The 23,813-nt window shown below is 40.1% G+C and overlaps 1 protein-coding gene across 9 annotated transcripts in view; it reads left to right on the plus strand.

The window, feature by feature from the left end:
* The window catches only part of DPF3 (double PHD fingers 3), a 191,807-nt gene that overhangs the window by 145,986 nt on the left and 22,008 nt on the right, over positions 1-23,813 (plus strand). For 6 of the 9 annotated variants that reach the window (XM_040700566.2, XM_025150554.3, NM_204639.3 and 3 more), the window contains one exon: positions 4,192-4,320. In XM_040700566.2, coding sequence (XP_040556500.1) covers positions 4,192-4,320 — 129 coding nt within the window. Of the gene's footprint in view, positions 1-4,191; positions 4,321-7,151; positions 8,275-23,813 lie in introns of those variants that run through there. The other 3 variants (XM_040700563.2, XM_040700568.2, XM_040700569.2) reach the window with 1 other exon arrangement.

Genomic DNA, 23,813 nt, shown 5'->3' on the forward strand with positions numbered 1-23,813 from the left:
AAACAGGAGGGGGACTGACTTTTTCACATGGTCTGATGGTGACAGGACAAGGGAGAATGATTTTAACCTAAAAGAGAGGAGACTTAGGTTAGATGTTAGGAAGAATTTTTTTACTCAGAGGGTGTGAGGCACTGGCACAGGCTGCCCAGAGATGCTGTAGATGTCCCATCTCTGGAGGCCAGGTTGGATGGCCCCCTAGATAGCCTGATCTGGTGGACAGAAGCCCTGCCCATGGCAGGGGGTTGGAATGAATGATCTTTAAGGTCCTCTCCAACCTAAGCCATTCTGTGATCATGCGATTATCTTAAATGTTTAAATTCAGTCAATTTGTTTAGCTCTTTAGGTTTTGTCTACAGAGCAAAGTTACCGTGTGATATGCTATAGAATTAATTTTCAGTACCTATTTTATAGGAGGACTCCTGTGAATAATGTTACTATATTTTAATGAGAAATTTATTCAGCTTTGCATGATATACTTTGAAATTCACTTGATTAGGCCAAGATGAAGAAACGTATTTCAGCGTAAAAGCATTCCAAAGTTATTTGGAAATACTGGCTTCATTTTCATACTCCTATCTTCACTTGAATCAGCTTTTCAGGTACAGTGAAACCATCATCTGACCTGTACAGATCTTCCTTAATGCATTTTTAAAAAGTATTTTAAAAAGCAGCATACTCCTTATTTGAGAGCAGATGTAGATAAAGACAGGGCCTTTGATGAAACAAGAAAGTGAGACCAAGTTGAAATGGCAAGAGGTACTGATTTAAGTACACCCCCCTATGAGAACACCTTGGCTCAGGCAGTACTCCTCAAAGCTCTGCAAAGCTTTTGATCTGTTTTTGCAGTTTGTAATGTAAAAGAAAATCAGAGGAGTTTTGTGTAAGTTAGGACAAGACCATGGCTGTTTTTCAAAGCTTTACTTTAAAACGGTTTCTGATTCTGTGTGAGCATTTTTAGACAAAATCCCTGGATATAGTGGCACAATCAAAATGATTGAGCTAGCACACCTAGGTGAGTTACTTCTCATTAGTTGAGCTATCATGTGGCTTAAGCTAACACCTTCTACTTCGTGATTAATGTGTGAGAAAAGTGTATACCTAGTTAATTACAGTGTCTCAAATGAAAAGTAGCAACACATTAGTCCCCAGTAATTTAATTGCTTTCACTTATGCATCCATTCCTTTACTTATTTTGTGAGTAGTTTCATTGATTAAGGGGTGGAATTAGGGCTGAACTTTTGGTGTATAATATGCTTCTCATGAATATTGCACATTATATCTTTCTGTCTTTGCTTTGTTTCTTAATTTCCGTATCTGTGAACTACAGTAAAATAGAAATTAAAATTGCAAGGACATGCACACACACACAAAACCAAGGAAAAAAAAAAAAACACCAAAAAAGCCAACATTTGAAAGTAAGAATTCTGCTTGCTTACTATCATCTGCAAGTCTCTTCATTCTCCAACCTTCCGTGATTTAGCCTGGAGCTTAATTTCCTGAAGAGTACTGATCAAGCTTTACCTAAGTTTCATTCCAGTTGGTGCACTTGTTAGAATGAAAAAGCATTGGTGAGGCTAACATTGCCCATACTGAATTATTTGGCTATGAAGATGCATCATTTAAGACAACATTGATGTAACTTCAGAACTTCTAATCTGTGTACAACTTTTCATATGTGATGTCCATATTTGTGAGTGACAAGCAACAGATGAACGCATAGACACAGACATAAAAAATTAAGTGGAAAGGAAAAAAAAAGTAGAAAGAAATTATTAAAAAGCATACTTACTCCCTTGTCTGTAGTCTAGGAGAACCCCCTCAATAGCATCACAGGCAGCGAAAACCCTCTGCCTGTGCCGTGCACCATAGACAAATTGATCAGTGCACATATTTTCACAAGATCCCCTGTCCTATTTCCAGTTTGACTGTTGGTAGGTAGGTCTTAAGCTCATGAGCTGCACTGGAAAAATTTAAGTCAGCATATGTTGGGTGTTTGAGTCAATTATATGATTCTGCACCATGATAGTAGAGCTCTTTCCTTATGATGGTGCTGGCGGACACCTTCAACGATTATTTTTATTTGTGGCCTCACCACAGAATTCTTGTGTGTTTTTGAGGAAGCTGGTTAATCACTTTACTACCAGGCTTTCCAGCTGTAAAATCCAGTGGTGCCTCTTCACCATGAAGTTTAATTAGGGCCCAGCAAAAAGAAGACTTCTGACTTCACTGACGGTTAATATTGGGTTCTTAGTATCTGTGAGGCACTGTAAGGCATTCACATGAGAAGTGAGGTAATAAGGAAAAAAAAAATCACTGAATGCTGGGCTTGCTGAGCTTGTGTTGCATACAATCACTCTGTAGATGCAGCAAAATATAAAGAAATAATTACTTAACTTTTACAGAATGGGGATACTGTGGGAAAAATGTTAGGGAGATCTGCTTTTTAAACAAAAAAAAAGAAAAAAGAAAGAAAAAAAGAGTACAAGCAGCAACTTTATGACCATTTTGTTACAGCTCTTAAAATGAATCAATGTGCTAGGCTTCCACCTGGTTGCTGTTCTTTTTTGCTTATCTTGCATGCGTGTCTTAAATGCCTCTCTGCTAAATGGCAAAATGCTAACCAAAGAGTGGGAGCTTATGTCTGTTCTTGGGAGAACTGAAGATCTTAACAGCATCATATCAGAGTAAAACCCATTGTTTCGTAAATACATCAGGGACTTGGTGATTGCAGGGGAAGATAATGGCGTATTTGCAGTGTTATGTTTTTAAATTTTTTTTTTCTTATTTTCACCTTACTTGCAGTCTTTCAGCTACCAATTTCCAAAAAAGCTCAGATAATCAACAGCTGGAAGTGAATGAATAAATAGATGCACCCGATCCAACAACTGATTGAACTCTGAGAAAAATTTAATTTTAAGTGTGTGTCTTGGAGTGCTACCAGAAGCCCTTTAAAATGTCATTGTTCTTCAGGGGAAATTTGAATGTGGACAAAAAGACCATTAATAAAGGCTGTCAAAACATCTGTTAAAAATCTGCAAGTTACAAAATATGCATTAAAAAGATAATTAAATATAGATGGCACAGTTTAAAGGTCTTCATTTTTTCTGGTTTGTAGCAATCTACATGGAGTATGGTTAGGTCAGATATACCACTAGAATTTTTAAGTTAAAAAAGGAAAAACATAGGCCATGCTGACCATTCCTCCCACTCCTCTGAACCTTTCCAAGCTCCTGGTTAGGCAGGAACAAGAAGTTTTCTCTCTTTGGAGAGTAAAAGAGGAAAATGGCAGCTGTGAAGAAGAAGAAGAAAAGCACTGATGTTCTGCTCAACCCGAGAATGCAAAATACATCTGCCTATCTCTTCTTTCCAGGGGAACAGACTTCCCTTCTACTTAAGATCCACTGTGTGTTTGCTCCTTTGTAGCTACCCATAGCTAGAAAATAAGAACACAACCTCCCTCCTTTTTTTTTTTTTTGGCTGAAGTTTTTACCTCAGCAGCTTAGATTTCCACCCTTGGCCAACTCTTTGCACCTATGCTGGATGCTCACTTGGGCCAGAGTTGCTGTCCTGCCCTCATCTCCTGGGCACGCACAGCCTACTGCGGGTAGTGTGACCCTCGGTCCATCACCCAGTAGTGACTGTGACTATAAAGATTTATCAGCATTTGAACTAACTTTTTGAATGAGAAGACTCTACAACTTTGAGATGTAATCTCTTCAAAAAGAAAGCTTTAGAAATAAAACCAGTTAGGTTTCTCTGCTGTAGGTTTGGGAGTTTTGGGGGATGTGCTTTTCCTTTCTGAAATTGTACTTTGTGTGTTTACGTTTATGGCTGCTGTCTTAAAAACCAGGCTTGGCTTACTGACAGCTCAGCTCTGATTCTGCATTAGAGATTGTTTATATACTTGTGTGTATTATGAATTCCCTGAATTGCTCAGGGATCTCTGGCAGCAGGACCTGGTGAGGGACCAGACCAGCTGCATTGTAAAGGAAATGGTGAAGTGCATTGCAAACAAAATCGCTAAAGCATACGCTGTACCTGAGATGGAGGTGATTTACAGAATTCACTTTTTGTTCTGACAGTGTTTTGTGTGGCCTGCAAATTCACCAATTTAACATCATATCAAAGAAAAGGGGGAAATATCCAAACTGAATGCTCTTTAAGTAAATCTGATTTCTAACCTGACTGCAGCCCAGAAAGGACCAGATGGGGTCATCATTCCCAATAACTACTGTGACTTCTGCCTTGGAGGCTCCAATATGAACAAAAAAAGTGGCCGGCCTGAGGAACTTGTGTCGTGCTCAGACTGTGGGCGCTCTGGTAGGTGACTTCTTTTTGCAGCTTTCTTATATAAAAGTGTATTTGTGTTTTGGTTTTTGCTCCTGAAGCTTTTGAAGAAAGCCAGCATATTTGGGAGGGAATAGGAAACAAGGTCTTACCTCTTGTCTGTGTTTGTGGAAAAGGACGATTGGGTAATTTTCTGTCATAAAAACATTTTTGGATTCATAATTTTAAGCTAATGAGATCTTATGTAATAATAAAATTTTAATGTATTTGTTGACTTCTACAAACTTTAGTACATGTACTAGTTGTTCCTCAAACAGAAGGAGAAGACCCTAAAACAATGTTAAAGAATGGGCTCTGTCTTAAATGCTGCAATTACAACTATAAAGTACTTACAAGATTTATGAAAGTTGCATGACAAGCATTTCCATTGATTACACATTTCATGCATTTTTTTCATCCAAAAAAGAAAGAGGGAGGAAATTATAGGGTAGGGATGGGGGTAGCTGTCAAGAATTATCCTCTTACAAGATGACTATCATTAATTTTGTTTAAAGACGTTTTTATTTCTCCATTTTCTTCCCTTCTCTCTTTTTAAACGTAGGCAATTGTGTCTTTGCCATTCTGGATTGTCTTTATTTCTGGACTGTTGTTTTCTTCCTTCCTTCCTTTATTTATTTATTTTTTATTATTTTTTGTTTTGAGTTTTATCCCAGCTGAACAGTTATTTATAGCTCATGTGGGAGGTGGTGGCAATGGTAGAGGAAATGGAAGACCTTTAATAACTGTATATTCCAACTTAGGCCCAAAGTTGGATACTTTCCAGTTGTGATATTTCTGGGCAGCGGTGATACTAGTGATAAGAATTTCAAATGTAAATGTGGAAACAAAAGAGATCTTGAAATTCAGTATTGTTGCTACTTCTGTACCATGGTCACTGAAAGGTGTTTGTCGTGTGATGGCTGAAGTGCAAAGTGAAGTGTTCTTGTACTGAACGAGTGGCCTGCTCATGCTCCCACTGAAATTCATAGTAAGCCTCTAATCAAATTCAGTGGGAGCAGGACTAGACTCTCACTGGCGAATTGCCTTCTGCAGTTGTTGTGACCTCTGAAGATGTTCTGAAGTGATACTGACTGGTCACCAGGGAACCAGCAGCGAACCCTTTGGTTTTCTCCAGAGGCATCCCAAGGAATGCTGCACAGACAGTAACATGGACCTTTTAGTGATATGTGTTTGCTTCTTAATACCTAAAGGGAGAAGCTCATGTGGTCTGTGGTGCCAACTTGGAAAATCATTTTCCTTCCCCTTGATTGCTGTAGTTCAATATAACTTATTTCAGCATTGTTCTGAGACTGCACAGTGAGACAGATCCATACTTTTTGCTATTTAAACATTGCTATGGTGATTATATTAGAATGAAACACAAATACATTAATTTCCTTGATGGTTTAGTGTGGTGGAACAAGTAGATCCGCATGTAACACAAATTGTGCAAAATCAGTTCCATTAAATGCTATCTTTGTACAAATTCTGACCCACCCTGGGTCATTCATAAGGGTCTGCAATGGTGTGACTGATGTGTGATGGAAGTGATTAAGGTACAACCACACACTAATCTGTAAACAAAAACCATGAAAACTCTTTGGTGGCCATCTTCCTCTTTCTCGATAATGGGGAACGTTTTCATTATACTGAAAGAGAGGTCATGGAAATTATCTTGTTTCTTCCCTTCTCAAAGCCACTAAAATCACATCTCTGTAAGGTGGTTCATCTACCAATTATTTTGTTATACCCACTTTTGTTTTGTGAACAGGATTTAATTCTTTGTTTCTCAAGCAAAGCGGTTTACTTAACCATGCAGTTATATGGCTGATTCCTGTAGCTGGAGTGAAGACCAAACAGTTGGTTACTTAATGTCATGTTAGTGTTTCTGAGTTAAAAAACAGCTGTCCCCTACAAACTGACGCTTGCCGGGGCACAAGAGATGTCTTCTTTAGGGCGAGATTCTGAAGGCTATTACTATTAATCACATAACATATTTGATTGAGGTAGAAAATAAACCATAGTTTCACAGATTTCAGTATCTGACTTCTGTTTTCAAGAGTTCTTTTTGTTGCTATTGTTGTTATTGCTGTTGACGTTCTGTGTGGAGAATTTCCTGTTCCATATTGAAAGTTGGATTAACATACTCTTGCACTTTTCAGTATTTCCCATGAGAGATCACTTCTCTTCTTAGTTGATTTAGTTGTTGAATTGCTGTTTGTTGGGGGTGGTGGTGGTATTTTTGAAGGAGATGCCATGAAACCAGAATAGAAGTATTTATTTAGCTTACTTTTGCTTAGTCTTCAAAATGTATGTCATTTTGTCTATAGAGGAGGCTGTTTGGGATCAGGTGAAGGACAGGGATAAAAGTCTCAAGGCTGATGAGATATCTAATGGGTTACATTTCAATAGCAGTAAAATTGTAAAAGGTGATGCCAGTCTGAAGGACAGTCATTGTGCTTAGAGCTAATGGTGTCTAATTACTTATATGGGCTAAACATCTCTTAAAATTGATCTAAGTAATCATGAGAAAATATTTTAATGTTTTTGAAGAGAGGAAAATACCATTAACCCTTTCGCTGCCATGGCTATGGGCACCTGTGTTATTGGTAGATTTTTTTTCTTTGAAAGAGAAACTGGTACTTGTTTATTTTTCTTACTGTGGTTCTACCAAGGCACGTTGTTGAGGTACACGAGCACGTACAAACACACACCTATAAGCCTGATAGTCTGTATTGTTTAATAGTAATGATACTTAAAAAATGATGATGATGATGATGCCTGTTGCTTAACCCATGTGCTGATATATTCATCATACATGTCAGCTCATTTGGGAAGAGAAGGCAGGAGGGACGAAGCAGCGCCAACACGCACTACGGAGGACTTGTTCGGTTCCACGTCAGAAAGCGACACCTCGACCTTTCATGGCTTTGACGAGGATGATGCAGAAGAGCCTCTCTCGAGCCGAGGAGGTGGCTGTGGTGGCAGCTCTCCCTCTGCAGACAAAAAGGGCGGCTGCTAAATTATCTAAAAAGACACAAACTCTGAGCAATTTGCTGTCCATTTTACTACTAGAATTATTATTATCTTTTTCTTTTTTTAATTTTAGGTCCTTGGGTTTTTTTTTGTTTTTGTTATTGTTGATGTTGTTTTTGTTGTTTTTCCTGTGGGGTGTACACTGAAAGCACAAGCATTTAAAGTTCTTGACAACCGTTTTGAAGAGACAGAAGGTTTTGATTTTCCTGGTTTTTTTTTTTTTTTTTCTTTTTTTCTTTTTTATTTTAATTTGTTCTTCTCCCACCTCCCCCCCTTCTCTTTCTCTCTGGAAACATAAAAGGTGGATTTAATATTTTTTTAAATAGTGAGCAGAGTTGATTTTCTTCTCTTTTAATATATATATTGGCAGACCACTTAAAATAGAGATGGGTTGGAGAACATGAAAGCAAACCCAAATAGTTTTTTTTAATTATTATTATTTATATAATCTATATATTATTAGAGAAAGTTACTTTTTAAATAAAAATATTTTAAAAAAAGGCAAAAAAAAAAGCGATGGATGTCTACTTGATGATAGAACTGTTTCTAGAGAACCACTGTGGATGGACTTCATTGGAGGACAAGGAAACCCTTGGTGTGATGGCTTCTGCATTTAAGATTTTGCACTTATTATACCATGTGGAATTTGGCTCTTCTTGTACACCTGCTGCACTTGTATTTAACAGCTTGAAGACACAAGCAGCTCCATTGAAGACCATGACCTTGGGGAACACGTTTCCATCTCTCCTTTGGACACCTTTACAATAGATCTCTTCCTACCTGCACCCCTTCATCTCTTCCTTGCTCGGTTCTGGTTCTACTTTTTTTTTTTTTTTTTTTTTTTTTAACTTCACCTTTCACTTCATGGATAGCAATTTCCAAGCATAGGGATGGAATATAAATTGCAAGTCACAGACATCAAAAAAGATGGAGCAGCAGAATCATGGAAGAAATTGTATGGAAAAATACCTCACCTATACTTTTCTGTCCATTTTTAAATTTTACTTCACAGCATTTTTTCTGTGTCGCCCAGATTTTTCTCTCTGTAGTGTCTTGTGAGACACTTTGTTTGCTTTTCAATAGCTTCTCTTGAAATAAACCAAAGCAATACTCATTAAAGTTCCAAGGGCAATGGAGAAGAGAGTGACTCCCTTCCCAGCGACTATCCCAGAAAGGAGGAAACATGCAGCAGGATTTGAAAGGTATGTCCTAGCTGAAATATCTTTCACTGATTGTGAAATCTCTGTTCTCTGGATTTTCAGGAGACTCTTGACTGATCTTTGTTGTAGGAATAAATCAGAGATAAAATAGAAATTTGTTTGGGCAGTGCCTGGTCCTTCAACTGTGTGTGTGTGTGCTTGATGCCAGAATAAAAATCTCAGCCTTGTAATAAAGACTTTGGATGTATATTGTTCTAGTACATGAATGAAGCCTGTCCAGATGGATTCCATTTCTCTTGCTTCTTTTGATGGGTTATCACAGTACTATCTGTGAGAGCTCTTTCAGCCTTTTTTTTTTTTTATTTCCATAAACCTTAAAAGAAAGAAAGGATGAAAGTATCCACTCATGCTGCTTACAGAGGTCTTTTCTTATATATATATATTATTGACTTTAGGCATGAAATAAGCAGTGGCCAGATTCTTCTGTTAGGGATACATGGATGTATCTGAATGTAAATCCAGAATGATGCTACTTATGTTTGGATTACGTTAATGAACTGCCCTCAGAATTAGATGTGTTATGAAATGTTGCAAAATAGCTCCATGTGTTTCTTGTGTAGAAACTAGAGTGAATGCAAGAGCCGTGTTCTCTTGTGAGGAGGGAACCTTGTTTGAGGTTTTCCCATATTTACAATCTTTTCTGGTGTGTTACAATCATCCAAGTGTCAAATCAATGATATTTTGACTTAACACTGGCATTGAGAAGTATACTTTAGTTGATTTAATTCATTCCAAAACTAGTCTTTTTTTTTTCTCTCTGAAAGGATATGTCAGATAAATTTATAATATTTTGCCACTCTTCTGCATTTACTAAAAGCCCAAACTTCAAATGTTTTCCAGAGGTGAGGCACAGGCATACAGGCATCTGCTTTTCCAAGAACCCAGAAAGCAATAGGATTTAGCTTGCACTACTGTATCATCCTATGTTTATGTATCGGTAAATATATACCAGAAAATATAGGTGCATAGACAATACATATAGACAATACAGACAATAAAATGAAGAGCAATGACAATAAAGATAGAAGACACTCCCTAATTATAGGTGCCTGTTCATGAGTCTGGCATAGACTCACTTGTTCCATACTGACTTTACTGTAAACAGTCATATCAGTGAAATCCAGTGCATTTCCACTAAATGCATGTTCATAAAACTCATAGCAGAATCTGGCCTGCAGGTACAGTTGTTCCCAGTTTGTAAGGAAATACCATAAATGTGAAAAATCTTTTAGATTAAAAAGAATGAACTTCAAATTGATTCTTCTGTTTCTCCAGCCCTTCAATCCCTGCACTTACATTTATGGTATTAGGATTACATCCTCTCATTTTAAAATACGGCTTTTTCTTCTGCTGCTCTGTGATATGTGCATGTGAACAACAGGGAGCAGAAATGTGCCAAATACAAAGCCAAAGAGCAGCATGATTTCTTGCATCCATTTTGCATCTACTTCTTATGTCCATAACAGTCATGGAGAAGGTTAGGAAAAGAGTTTTGTACGTTCTAGCTACCTTTGGCTGTCTGAGAGGTGGATGCTTTACATAGCTGGAACCAGCCACCTGTATGTGGCTGTTGGTGCAGTGATGGCAGTAGACTACAGCTAACTGCTGTAGTCATCCAGCTTGGTGCATGTTCTTGCAGCCCATGCTGAGATCTGTACTGACTAGTGTCCTAGTAGCTGAGTTAGCTAGCTGAAAGCTATCCAGGAGTGTCATTCTGAAAACTCCAGTCACTTTATTAACTTCAAAATAAGTGTACTCTAACTACAATTTTTTCCAAGTGGAGTCCTTACTATTGTCTTTTGTGAACCATGCCTAACATATTCTGGGCTTTTCTGGAATACAAACAATAATCAGATGCCCATAATTTATTAAATCTTGGTTTAGTTTCACAAATGCAGTTACTATAACAATGCATACAGTCTTAATCCTTTCGCAACCTAACCACCCATCTTTGTGACAACTGGGTAGTGCAGTGCCCTCAGAAAGAAGCCACAATTCACATAGTGCAGCGGCTGCCAGCTGACATTTATTATAGATGATTGCATAAAAAAAACACCCATCACTGTTATTTGTACCATTAATGTGTATATGGATGGTCACTAGTTCCAGCTAGTCCTGAGGAAGGAAAGAAGGTGAAATAAATTCTGTTATGGAGAGCGGAGTAGTCTTTGAATTGCTCTGGCTGTGTTATTAGATGGAGATAATCAACCTCAGGAAAAATCTACATCTCACTGTTTAGCTGAGCAGGCAGAGCAGTGGGCACTGGCCATAGGAAGATGCAGAGCTGTAAGCTGAAAGTACACTTGTTTAAACTAGGTTGTAAAGGAGTGTTAACTTTGAATATTAGATAGAGTATGAATATGGAAATGAAATATCATCAAGGTAGGCACTGCTGGAATGTAGACTTGGAACAGGAAAAGAAGGTTGGTTTGCTCTTAAGTCAAGGATGAGAGTAAAACCAGGAAGCTGCTTGCATGAGACCTTCCCAGATGGATGACAGCTAAATGACAGTGTTAATGAGACAGAATGTAAATAGAATGTGGTTTCATAAGTGCAGTGGGAAAGAAGAAAAAAAAAGAAAAAAGGAGCCTGACACCAGCATAGCCAGGTCAGAAATGAGGGAACTACACAGTGCCAATTGTATGTATCCTCAAAGATACATAAGTCCCAAACCAAACTAGGAAGGCATAAAAAGAGTTTTCAGTGTGAATTCTGGGTTGTACCTGAAAAGTAAAGTCATCTTTGAAATCAGAAAGAACCGTGATGCTCTGTATTCCCCAGTGATTTCAGCAGTTCAATGAAACCTGCTGTTCTGAGCTTTATAAGAAGGAGATCTTTGAAGGCACAGTCCTTCAACTAATCACAAGCCTTGCTCTTCCAGTCCTCCTCCAAAGACGTCCTTATTAGAGGAGGGTTAGCACAAGTCTGTCCGGAGATTCTCCTGAAACGTATATGCTCTCACACAAATCATGTACCAAAATAAAACTGTTCCAATATGAAACGTGAATAAAATAATCTTTCATCTCAGGCCCTAAATTCAGACTTTTCTATTTATTTAATCATGTTAGCTATCTTCTCAGGCCCCTTTCTACTGCTAAAGGATCTTAGAAAAGCCACAGAATTTCCTGAGCCATCCTCTGCAAACTGATTCACAGGTGGGAGAGAGTGGAAATAAGGAAGTGTCGTGCTTCTTGAGCAGCTGAGTAGTGAGAACAAAGGTTACATGGAGTGTGCACTGATCTCTAACATATTTCCTTCTATGGCATGTAGAGGATGTGTAAGAAGAGGCAGACCTCATCTCTTGCATGAAAACACTTTAAAATTAAAACATGGTAGTATTAATTGAGAAAATGTTAAGAAAATATGGGGTCCTAAAATGATGTAAAATAAAGGGAGATTGTGAGGCATGTAGCAGAGTAGGATGCAGCTGAAATCTGTTTTACTTCACTTTGCACCTCTTCCCTCCAGGTTTGTGGGCTTGTGGGTTGAATATATATTTATTGTATATGTAGTATGCTTGGAATAGCGAGTATCACGTATGCGATAAGGTCATGAATGACGAGCCTGGGCTGCTGAAATACAGTCCAAAGAGAACTCTACCACTGGCTTCAGAAGAATTAGCACTGAGCTCTCTTAGCTATTGCTTTTATTGAATGAAACCTCCTTGCTAATACACTTAACTGGTATTGTGTAGACAAGCCCTGAGATGGCCATTTGTTTCAACAGAATGTGTTACTAGAATCCCATCCCCACATTGTTTTGCCTTTAAGCTTTTACATTAGTTATTCATTTGGAGTTCCAGTTTGCCATTTTACAGTCCTCAGCTCAGGCTCTTGATTGAAGACAGAACATTGGTTTGCATGGAGCAACCAGAAATGCTCCCAGAGAATGGCTGAGTCCAGGCTGCATTCTCTCTTGGCTGCTTTGCCTTTCTTTGGTTAATTCTTTTAGTGATATTTTGAGAGAGGTCTTAAAATTATGATTCAAATACCATCAAACTGTGGAGCTTTCAAAACCTGGATCCTCATGCAATTTCCCTCTTTCACATGGCAAGCAGTTTTACTGAATCTGATCCTCAAGCAAACGTTGTATTGACCCAACTGGGAGTTGTCTTATTATATAATCTGCAAAATCTTCCCAGCGTGTTTTGTGCTGCAGCATATGTAGATGTTTCTAATAAACGCTCATTTCTTTTCCTCCATTTTTTTCCTATTTACTTAAAATGGGTTTCTATGAGTGTATGTAAAGGATGAGGCGTATTCATGTGTTCATGCTGACATGGGGTTGTTTTGACAAACCCTTGCAGTGTAGGAATGTAGCCAGGATGAATTTTTGCTGATTGAGCCATTGCAATAAACTCTACCAACCTTTGTTCTGTTTGCCAGATATTTACCAGGGTTGAAAAAGCCCAACCTGTATAAATACCACAGGGTAATGAAACTAGGTTCGAACCATTTTAGTGTTCCTGTCTGTGTTTCCACAGTGTAAAGTTGCCAACTTCAGAGAATGGAAGTTAGAATAACATTTCGGGGGGAGGGGGAGGGAAGCTAATGTTGCAGTTACAAGTTGTGATACCACTCTTAAGAGCAGGCAGTTTGTATAGTTGAATTGTTCTGTCACTGTCAGCTCCTAAGATTTTGGATCTTCACGTTGTAGAATCACAGAATCATGTCATCCAGAACGGGCATGAGGTGTGAGAAAGATGTGAGGGGAAGGCACTCCCTTTTTGTGGAAATAAACAGATGTACTTTTTAAGCTCAGGAGCCTGGAAGTATACAACTTAGTCCATTCATAGATTAAATGAAATGCAAAATTCAATTTTTCACTTATTTTCCGAAGTTATCATATTGCTGCTGCTCCTATCTGCATGGTTCAGACATCTGAAAACATCTTTTGTGCTGTTCTGCATACACTTGTGGCTCTGTACAACTAATTAGTAATATAGCGATGTAATCAGAGCAGGATTTCATAAACGCAAATCTTAACCTCTAGAGAAGAGAGAGCTATATAAGCTGAATGAGGAAGGTGATTTAATTATGTTCACAGTAAGAAAAATTGACAGCATTTGGTGCCTTTCTTTTGGATATGCTCCTTCATATCCCTTTTGTTTGCTTTGTGTTTACTTATGGCTCTCACCATCAGTTGAAACTGAATCTGTTGAGCTATTTTTTCAAAGAACTAGAATGCAAACAGTGTTGAAAGGTTGAGTTGTGCTTTTTTTGCTTTATTCTGAACGCTTGCTTTTGTTGTCTGTTTGAGTTTGTTTAGTTTTACTTTTTATTGCCTTTCCCTCTGCAGTCAGCTCTGCCCTCATGGACTCCGGCATCCTTCAAGCAAGACATTTCAGAAGAAGGCCGAGAGAAGCCAGGATGCTTTGATACTTCTGATACTTCTCCTTGCCCTGACCCTTCCATCCCTGTGTTTCATCTGGCACAGGAGCCTGGACTGTAGGAAGCTGGCTGCCAACTGTTCAGAGAAATTCTGGGGATGCCCTAAGCCGGTGCAATACAAAGAATTTTTTGAAAGCCTTGATTTCACTTTCTTTTAAGCATGTGTATAAACCCAGGTCAAACTGGAATTGATCTACAGTAGAACTGACTGAAAAACAAACAAACTGAAAAAAGACTCTTAACTATTTTATTTATTTCAATATTTAAGAGAGAAAAGGAGTGCTGAAGTTGCACAGTATTTTTGTTTGAAATACGTTTTACTTCAAATTTTAAATGCAATTTTGTGAAGACGTGGAGTTTTAAAAAAGCACTTAATGTAAAATAAAGACTGAATATTTACTTTAAGAAAAAAAAAACTTTTTTTAAATAATGAAAATAAAGATCAACTCTGCTCTCTCTCTTACTTTAAAGAAGCCATTCATACATGTGCTGGGTATCTTTGTTTTTTGCAAATTGGATGTGGTAAGTGCAGACTGTTCTGGTTTTCTTTCTCCTGAATAATATTATCCTGTTAGATGCTTAAATCTTACTTTGCTTTACTTGTGTTAGGCACAAATCTGAACAAAAACTGCCGAAAGAGCAAAGACCAGGCTCAGTGCCTGGATTTTTTTGTTACCAGATCTTGTGTCCAATTCAAAGGACTGTCTTCTCCCCGTAGGATTGATGTGTCTCTTCTGCACAGTAAGACAGGTTTTCATTTGAGCAACTCTGTGAAATACTTCTGCTAAAAGAGAGATTTAAAGAAAGGAAAGCAACTATGAGGTTGTTTTCTGTTTTGTTTTGTTTGTTCTTGTTATTCTTATTCTTTTTCTTTTTTTTTTTTCTTTTTTTTTTTTCTTTGGTAATTCCTCAGCTGATTGTGAGTTGGTTGTAAGGAAGTATCAAACTGTTTGGATGCTCTTGGCATGGAGCTTCCTGCTGGAGTCAAGGATGATGCCCTGTGTAGAAACCCTGTGTATTTCTGCTCTTTTTTTATGAAGTAGTGGACTTTGAAAAGTATAGAGGCACACCCCCATGTCAGCAGTAAGCAGCAGAGGATACTCAGCAGGAGAAGAATTTGAGTTCCCACAGCTGCAATCCTAAATTGTCTGGTGAGGGACGTTCACAGTCTTCATTCTGTAAGCCATCTTCTCAATGAAATGAGTTCTGCTTCATGCAAGCACTAGAAAATTTTGTTGGCTGCCAAATCTGCTCACAGTGGATAGTTTGTTGTCATGTGTGATGCAGGCTAGCAAGGATGCGAGCCTTGTGTATTAGAAGGGCATTGGACTTGGCTCTGAGATTAGCTGTCCTCTGTAGCCAGATGTATCTATTGGTAGAGACCCAGTGTATAGATAATAAAGTGTTTTGTTATTGTGACTTACGTTGGTTTTTTGAGTGAAAAGATTGTCTACAAAAATGCATCCTGAGTAGGTGAAGCTGCCAGAAGGCCTCGTCCTGCATCATGTTTCTTGCACACCTAAGACTTAAACTCACCTCTTTGAGAGGTTTCCTTGTGTCCGCCGCAGTGCTCCCTCCCCCTTCTCCTGCTCCGTTTGGATTAACACGTAGGGCCAAAAATAGCCATATTATATCTCTGGTAGACCTGAGTTCTGCTCTCACTAAGTTGAATGGCAAAATTTATGTCATAATCAGGCTCTTTACCAGGATGGGTTTGCTTTGTTCATTTTGCTCATTTCTACGCTTGCGTTGGTGAGCTGCCTCTAGAGAAAAAGAAGAAATCAGATTTTATTTAATCAAAATATAACGAAACGCACAACTGTAATGAAGATTTGCAAACTGTAGGGTCTGTATTCAGTTTGTGTAATACTCCTTTCAAATAAAAGTTCTGCTTCCAATGCCCCTACTGTATATTCCTATGTAAATATTACATTATCAAACCGATTCCACAGGGTCTTTTTTAGTGCAAGTAATCTTTTAAAAAGACATTGTTGAATAACATACTTGTACATATACTTTTCTAAGCTCTCCATTGTTTATAATACTCTCTTTGAAGCTTAAAATAAAACTTCCTCCTCTGTTGATTTTGTTTTTCTTTTCCGTTTTGTAAATTATGATTTTTGCTCCTGGATTTTGTTTTGTATCCCTTAATGAAGCTTGAAGTTAACCAAAACTTTTCTTTTCTTCCTTTTTCTCTTTTACTTTCTTTTGACCCCATTCACCGGACTGCAGAAACTGGTCCTGTTGCTTGCTGTAGTGAAGGTGGGCAGGAAATAAGACGCAGCTTTTGTGTAGGACTCATTTTAAGAGTATTTACTGTGACTTGGTGGTGGTAGATGATCTTCCTAGGTGTTTTTGTGTTTTAATAACCTTCTGTATGAGATTATTAGAGCTGCAGTAAGGTAATCTAGATTGAAAGGTGGAGTCTAAATTATTTGATGTTCTTTGTGTGGATATTAGTGATGTTGCCTTATGGAGACCTGATCCTACCTATGACATTTCTAATCCCGTCTCTGGAGTGCCTGTCTGCCACATCCAAATCTGTGGTTCCCTTTGCTGCATTTCACAGCGTAGACATGAAACCTCCCTTTCCCCTGTACATGTTAGATTAGTAGTACAGTTATATAGAATGGAAAGAGAAAATACTGTTTCAGATTAGATGCCATTTTTTAACAAAAAGCTGTGTTTCCTCTTCCCTGATAGATCTGCTTCCATTTTTACAAAGCGTGTTTTCTCTGCCTCGTCAACAACTGCTCCACTACCAGCAGAGGCTATACATGGACCTTCTTATTTTGGCAACTGCTTGCAAGAATGGCAGAGGGGATGTAATTTTTAAGAGATCTTCTGATGTGGGTACAGTGTCTTCAGAGTAGTGGGAAAAAACCCAGCAGGTTAAATGACAAATAAGTCCTAAGGAGCACATCAGAAATTAATCCAGAAGGGAAATATATAAGTTACTATAAAACCATTGTAATTGTACAACACGAACTCCTACCTGCATGATTTTCAGCATTTCTATGTGACAGAGCATTGTCTTTACCACAGAGAATTAGCTGTTTCCTGTATAGTTTTATTTTTAACATGTATAATCTCAATTTCCTTCAGTGTTTTGTTTCTTCACTCAGCTGGGCAAAGCATGACTTGAAAGCTTCACTGCTTACCTTCAGACCTTACCTTGAACAGGCGTGTGACAGATTCACTGGAGGAAGGAGGAAACCGAAGGGTTTCAGCTATGCTTACTGTCCCCAATCAGTGTGGCTCTTGGGAACTTCTTTAGAATCTGGTAGAGCAGCCTGTGGACTACTTGCTGGCCTGTCCTCAACTGTTCTGCAGCTGGAAAGATCTTTCCCTCCTTTGCAAGTACTGGGGGCCAGAGACAGCTGTGGAGGTGAGATGAGGTACTAGCTGTATTTCTGAGCTGTGCTGAGAAGGCAACTACAATGCTTTCCTGAGAGCACATACTGATGTTGGTTTTAAAACCTTTTCCTTTCCAATCCCCTTTCTGTGATTTTCTCTCAGATATTTTACAATAATCTGAATTTCAAGCCTACAAAACTACTTTTCTGAAGGGATTTCATGGGATTCAAGTAATCTTTTCCTTCCCCAAAGCAGGGTTGGAAGGGAAGATGTTTGATGACAGATCCTGAGCCCCTGGCCATTGCTGCTTTTGTTCTTCTTCTCTTAGCTCCTCTTGAGCTCTATGGTGTACTATGTAAGACAGAGAGACCCAGATGGAGGTTGGACTGAAGGCAAGCAAAACTGAGTGGTGACAAATCAAAGAAAGGAAAGTTGAAGAGAGGAAGGAAGGAAGGAATCTACTTGTGGCATCAGTACACTTTTCTTGTTCAGTAGGTCATCTTCCACTCTGAACTCAGTTGTCACTTTCGTTTGTCCCCAGTGTGACAGATACACAGAGCAAAGATGGACGTTTCTGTTAAGGTAACCAGGAGTGAAAGGGTATGTTGAAATTTACGTTTATGGATGACTGTCTCCGCTCTGTTTAGATGAATGGGATGCTTCCCACCACAACAAAGTTATTGCTACAGGCTGTAAAGTCTCCAGAGAACAATTCTGCGTAGGTCTTACTTTGAATGTTTTCGTGCTTTTTGTTCTTTTCCTTTTTTTCCCCCCTTTTCTCTCTCTCTCTTAAGCCACAGACCTGGAAATATAAATGCTATAAAGGAAAGTTTTAATTTTGCAGAAATTACCTGGACTGGAGAAAATACCACAGTTCACTCAGCCCCCAGGGGAGATTTTCTTTGTTATGCTGGCTAGGAAGGTGTCTTACTTTTTTGTCTGGGGAAGAGTCCTTGCTGGTGAGAATCAGATGCAGTAGAAGTTGGAAGTAAAAGTGTTTGCCAGCATTGCTGCAGCTGCTGGGGGTCTCCATGGCTGTTGTTCTCTGGGCTGAGATGGAGTTGCAGGTTGACAAAGCTGAGAGCTGCAATCCTGGGTTCTGAGCGCACTGACAGAGCCATTGGCTTCTTTGCTTTGGCTTAAGATGTTATGCTGCACCTGTTTGAAATTTATTGCAAACTTTTGCCTGATTATCAGGGGAAAGAATCCTCCTACTTGGAGTCATTCAGCCTCTAAATCATGAAAAAAAAACCCACAAAACTTTTCCCTGTAGACCCAAGCTTTTATATATAATACTCACTAGCAGTAGTAGGGCCTTGTCTGTACCCTGCCTATTCCTAAGGTTGAAGATGGATCTTTAAGACTTCCACTTTGTAATATATACACAGGAGAGCACATGAGCATTGATTACTCCCCTCAAGTTCGGTTGAGCTGGTCTAGATTGTGGCCTGATGTGTTATAATCTCCACTGTTCTCTGGAAATTATTGTCAAATTATATTTTGTCTGCTACACTAAAGCAGGGTGCTTGCAACAGTTTGGCCCTACATTTCATTTTGATGATTAAACTGAGAGCCACTCACCTCTGGCTTCTTAGTTTCAACAGGCTATTTTTTAAAACCTGACTGCATTTTTTTGTTGTTGTTGTTTCATCAAATGTTCTTGTTGTGTATCTAGAAACTTCTATCTATTATCTGATGAACTTTTTTTTCTAGTAGCCATTAGTTCTTTGTGTTTCCACAGTGTGTGCACCATGATGGGAGTTTCACCTTTGAAAAGCACGGGTTTCTGAAGCACAGTGTTGTTGCTAATATTGCTACCCAGGATATAACTAGAAGCAGTTTTGACGTTGCCTAAGATAGATGTAGTGGCTCTGAATGGCCTACAAACCAACTATCACACTGCTATGGAGAAAACACTATACTTTAAACAGTGAAAGCTAGTTTATCTCCAGGGTTGCATGATTGTTAAGAGTCATTTTTTGCTTGAACTGAAGCCCCTTCTCATTACACAGCTTCAGTCTTTGCTGTTAGTGTCCTCGTGTTGGTGTCTTTGTTGTGGATTGCAGGAGAAAGAATGACCAAACCTGTCAGATACAGCCACCTGTTTCGAAACAGACCAGACCTTTTTTAAGTAATGCTGGAGTGAGTTTTGTCAAGCATTACTGAAGGTGTTGCTTACTCATTTAGATTTCTTTTACATACCAACTGCTATTACCTTCCTCATATGTTGATTTCAGGAGCCAATACTGAGGCCACCTCCCGAGGTGAGAGAAGTCTTTGTATGGGAAGTAATTGAACGCTGTACTGTTACTGCAGGAGTAGTTTTATTTCAGTGTAAGATAGCCATAGCCTTCCTGTTCAGGTAGCACTTTGCATGGTGGAGTTTATATTATATAGAGTGGTTTTGAGCTTATGTTTGAGAAATTTACTTTCCATGATCAGCACAGATCAGTTGCTTTGCATCAGCGCTCCGCTGGGAGTGGCTTAAATCTGTTAAACAGCACTGAAGTCTTTCCAGCCCTTTCCTCAGGCTCAACAACTCATTTTAGCATGCAGTGGATTCCACAGCAGGGCCTTGCCTCAGACATCTCATCTATTGCTGGGATCTCTGTACTTGGGATTCCTAAAGAACAGGTTCACAGCTCTTCTTGGGCCTTTGTACACCAAGGATTGTGTTTTTGTCTCTGAATGGGTCCATAAGGTGCCCAAAACCGTGTCAGACCATCAGTGTAAGAGAGGACTTCCCAGACTCCTTGTCATTGCCAGAGCCACTGAGCAGCCATCCCACTAAGAGCAGGGTCAGAAGGCTTAACAGATCCCAGTAGTACAGTGAAGATCATTCTCTGGCATTAAATAGAATAATGTTCTACTTTCATATGGCCTCTGTTAAGCAATTCCTCTGGTGCTGAAAAGGAACAGGACTAGTGAACTGTTTAATGAGGGACACTTGTGTCCACTGCAGTGGAACTAGCTAATTTCTTGTTTCATCCAAAGTGATATCTAGCTGCTATGAAATATGGGCTGCGTAGGTTAAATCATTGATGCTCACTTGTTACAGGTTAAAGAATGTCCTACATGCAGACTTTGTTAATGTGGTGTGGAAGGTCTTGTGCGTTCTACAAAACCACATGGATTTTAATTTGGTGTTTTTTTCCAGTGAAAAACAAAAAATCCTGCTGTTTTGGTGCCTCTGGCCTCATTTTGTCACAGAGTTACCCAGAGGGGCTGTTCAAGTGATGGGACTGGAAGATACCGTGGTGAGGAGAAATGATTTCATTTGCTTCATAATGAAACGTGTTCTATTTTTCTCAATGGAATGAGCCTTTCCATCCCTTTCCCTCTGCCAAGTGGCCTCTGACTTGAATGAAACATTTCTTTTGTGAGTTTTTTTTTCTTCTTCTCTTAAAAACAATTAAATGGAGCTCACTTTTAAAGCAAAACGAAAGTAAAGCCTTTTATTTGTAAAATACTGGCACAAAATGTCTCTCCCTTTCTGAAAAATCTGTTTCTGCCTCTGCTCTTTGTTAACCCTGTCTGCTCCCCCCACTTTCTTTTGGCAAAATGCACTTTGTTCAAATTCACCACTTACTCAGATACTGAGATCCCGGTGAAACTGCACTGCTTAGAAAGTAAACTTGTACTTTTTTACTGCCCCATTCTGAGAGTATACTGATACTCTGCAGTGTGTGCTGAGCTGCTGCTTCCCTCTGACTGTTGACACTGCTGGGATGTTGATGGGGAAGTGCAGACTCTTTGCCATGTTGATAAAATCTCCACTGGCACTTAAAAATCCCCAACCAATCAGAAATTCTAGTTAATAGAGAGGGAAAGATCGGGAGACAATGGGATTTTTCCAGTTTCGATCCTCCATTACAAACAGTGGAGAGTTTGTTAAGAGTGGTGGCTGTTCTATAGCTGAGAGAGCTCCTTTAAATCAATGGGCGACTGGAGAGGCTTGCTAAGAATTGTGTTTAGCTGAGTGAGGCAGTTCTGCTTATGTCTGAATATGCAACGCATTAGCAACAGAGTAAGTGATGCTTGCATGGGAAAGTCAGACCGCTTGTGTTTATTGTGTGGTTGTATAGGTTATCAACCTTCTACCAATCGTGCTGAATTTCTTTACTTGAGTGGTGTATGATTCCCTCAGGTAAGAATGGCGAGGTCACTGTCTATGCAATGGCATGGTGTCTTCTGCATAGTTAAGTTGATTTAACATTAAATTGATGACATTTAAATAATTTCTCCGGAGTTTGCCATTGGATTTGAAAATCCCAGAACCATTCTGTCAGTGAACTAATCCAGAGTCATTTTTCAGTCATTCCAGAAGGAAAGTTTATCCAGATATCAGTGATACTCTACTTTCCTCCTCTCCCAGCCTCTCCAGTTCATCTGCATTAACCCAGCCTGCCCTATTTCCCTGGGTGGTCATTCCCACCAGTCCTTGAGCAAAGGCACCACAAAAGTTCTCCCAAAGCCCTCTGTGCTTGAGGAGGGCTGCGGTGGCACGAAGCAGTTGTGCGAATGCTCTCCAGGTGAGCTGGATGAACACAGGCCTGATTTCAGCATAGAGATGCTCACGTCCCCATGCGTTGCCTCTGTCGCACTATTAGACATAATCTAAGTGGAGGGAGAAGCTGAGGAGGGAAAGCCCTCGGGAAAAGCCACGGCCTCTGCCAGTTCAGGTTAGGCATGCTGCATCAGGTCAGCATGGAAAACCTCATGCTGTCAGTCCTTGGGCTTGTTCTGCAGCTCTGTGGGCTTTGCGGTTCTGTCCTTGTCAATGTAATAGACTGCAGTGCGGTGGGGTCAGGGCAGCTGCGGGCACATTGGATATCTGCGAGGGCAAGAGCTGGTTTCATTGCCTGAAACTTCAAGGACAATTTAATCATCTTTGTGGTTTCTTTCCAAATTCCAGCAAATGACTGGCATTTGTGGGACCCTCCTCTGTACTATCTAACCAGTTTGTGTTGAGAGCTGCTATCTGGGCACTGCACTGGGGATAGAGGCGTGCTCATCTGCACTGGTTGTGCCTGTGGACGTGCTACTCTCAGGCTGGACCAACGCTGAGGAAGGGCCAGGTGTCCAGGCAGCAGCTGGGACTGAACGTTCGTGCAGGTAGCAGGGTACTTCAAGGAAGGGGAGGAGGAGCAGAGCTTATATCTTGGTTTATGGGGGGTTTAATGGAGGTTTTCATGAAATGCTTGAGTGGTAAGGCTATTCAGACTGCTCTTTCCCTAGCATTTTAAATATCACCCCACTCCTCTCATTATAGTGGGAGATTTTGGCTCTCCCAGAGGGGAGGAGATGTTCTAAATGGGCTGCCAGGGAGGTGGATTTAATGCACTAGGAAGAACTGGCTTCACCAAGTTAAAAAGCAAAACAAAACCCAATCCTCCACTCCTATTTTTAGTGTTTATGACCAAGTATTTTTGCTTGGTTGCTCATTTTGAAAGGGTTTAGTGAGCCTGCCAGTTGATTGAAAGCTCTGTGGTGTGTGAGCTGGCCGGGCTGGGGAGCCTGCAGCGCATAGCGACGAGGTCGGCACTGCCTCCGAGTTTTTTTCCACTGCAGTTTGTTGAAGGGTAACGAAAACGTCCCCCAGGCAAAGGGGATGTTGGCTTTCCAGGTTGTGGTGATTCATCTTCTATGGATAAGCAGCCATCCTCCCGCTCCCATGCTTTCATCTCGGTCCACCTCACCCGTACTTCTCTTTAAGACCAAACGCAGGACCTGCTCTGCGTTGGGAAGGCCTCACACCCTGCGAGGTGTACCTGCTGGGCGGCATTAGCATTCTCTTCCAGTCTGCTGGCCGATTCGTGCTTTATAAATGGCTTTATTCTCGTTATTAGGAGCTGTGTCCCTGGCATATGGAGTCCGTGCAGTGCCTGCAGGCAGGTTTCCTTCCTGTTGGTGTTGGTAAGCAGCCCAAATGCCTCCTGGTAATTAGCAGATCATTACCCATAAAGCTGTGCGGTGATGCAGCCTGGTTTTCTGGAGGTCACTCTGACCTAATTCACCCCCAGGAATCGTTCAGTGCTGGCATGACTTACCAGTGCATTAACAAGCTGATGCTTTGCTATGGGGTTATTTGAGTGCTTCCACATTATGTTTCTTAGAGAAGAAATAGCCATTTTGTCTGGCGGCCAACAGTGCCTAATAGGGGCAGGCCTGGAGAAGGAGGGAGCGGAGTGCTGCTGAGCTATGGGATGGGACGCTGTGGGCATGTGGCATTTCTATCGATGTTCAGTTGGGGTCTGTTCCTGGTCTCACCTCAGCTAAGCAATGTGGAGTCTGGCAAGCAGCTGTGCTGGTCTCACGGTCTGGTCCGGTGGTCTGCCCATATTTTTGTGCCTTTCACCTGCATCAGGATCTCTAGTCCTCATGGCTGGGACTTGAGGTGTGGGTACAGGCTCTGGGTGCTCAGAGGGGGTGGCTTGCAGGTGTGCCAGGAGAATGCCAAGATGACTTTCGTCCCCTGCCAGCC

Source organism: Gallus gallus, chromosome 5, assembly GCF_016699485.2.
Source record: "Gallus gallus isolate bGalGal1 chromosome 5, bGalGal1.mat.broiler.GRCg7b, whole genome shotgun sequence".
Lineage (NCBI taxonomy): Eukaryota > Metazoa > Chordata > Aves > Galliformes > Phasianidae > Gallus > Gallus gallus.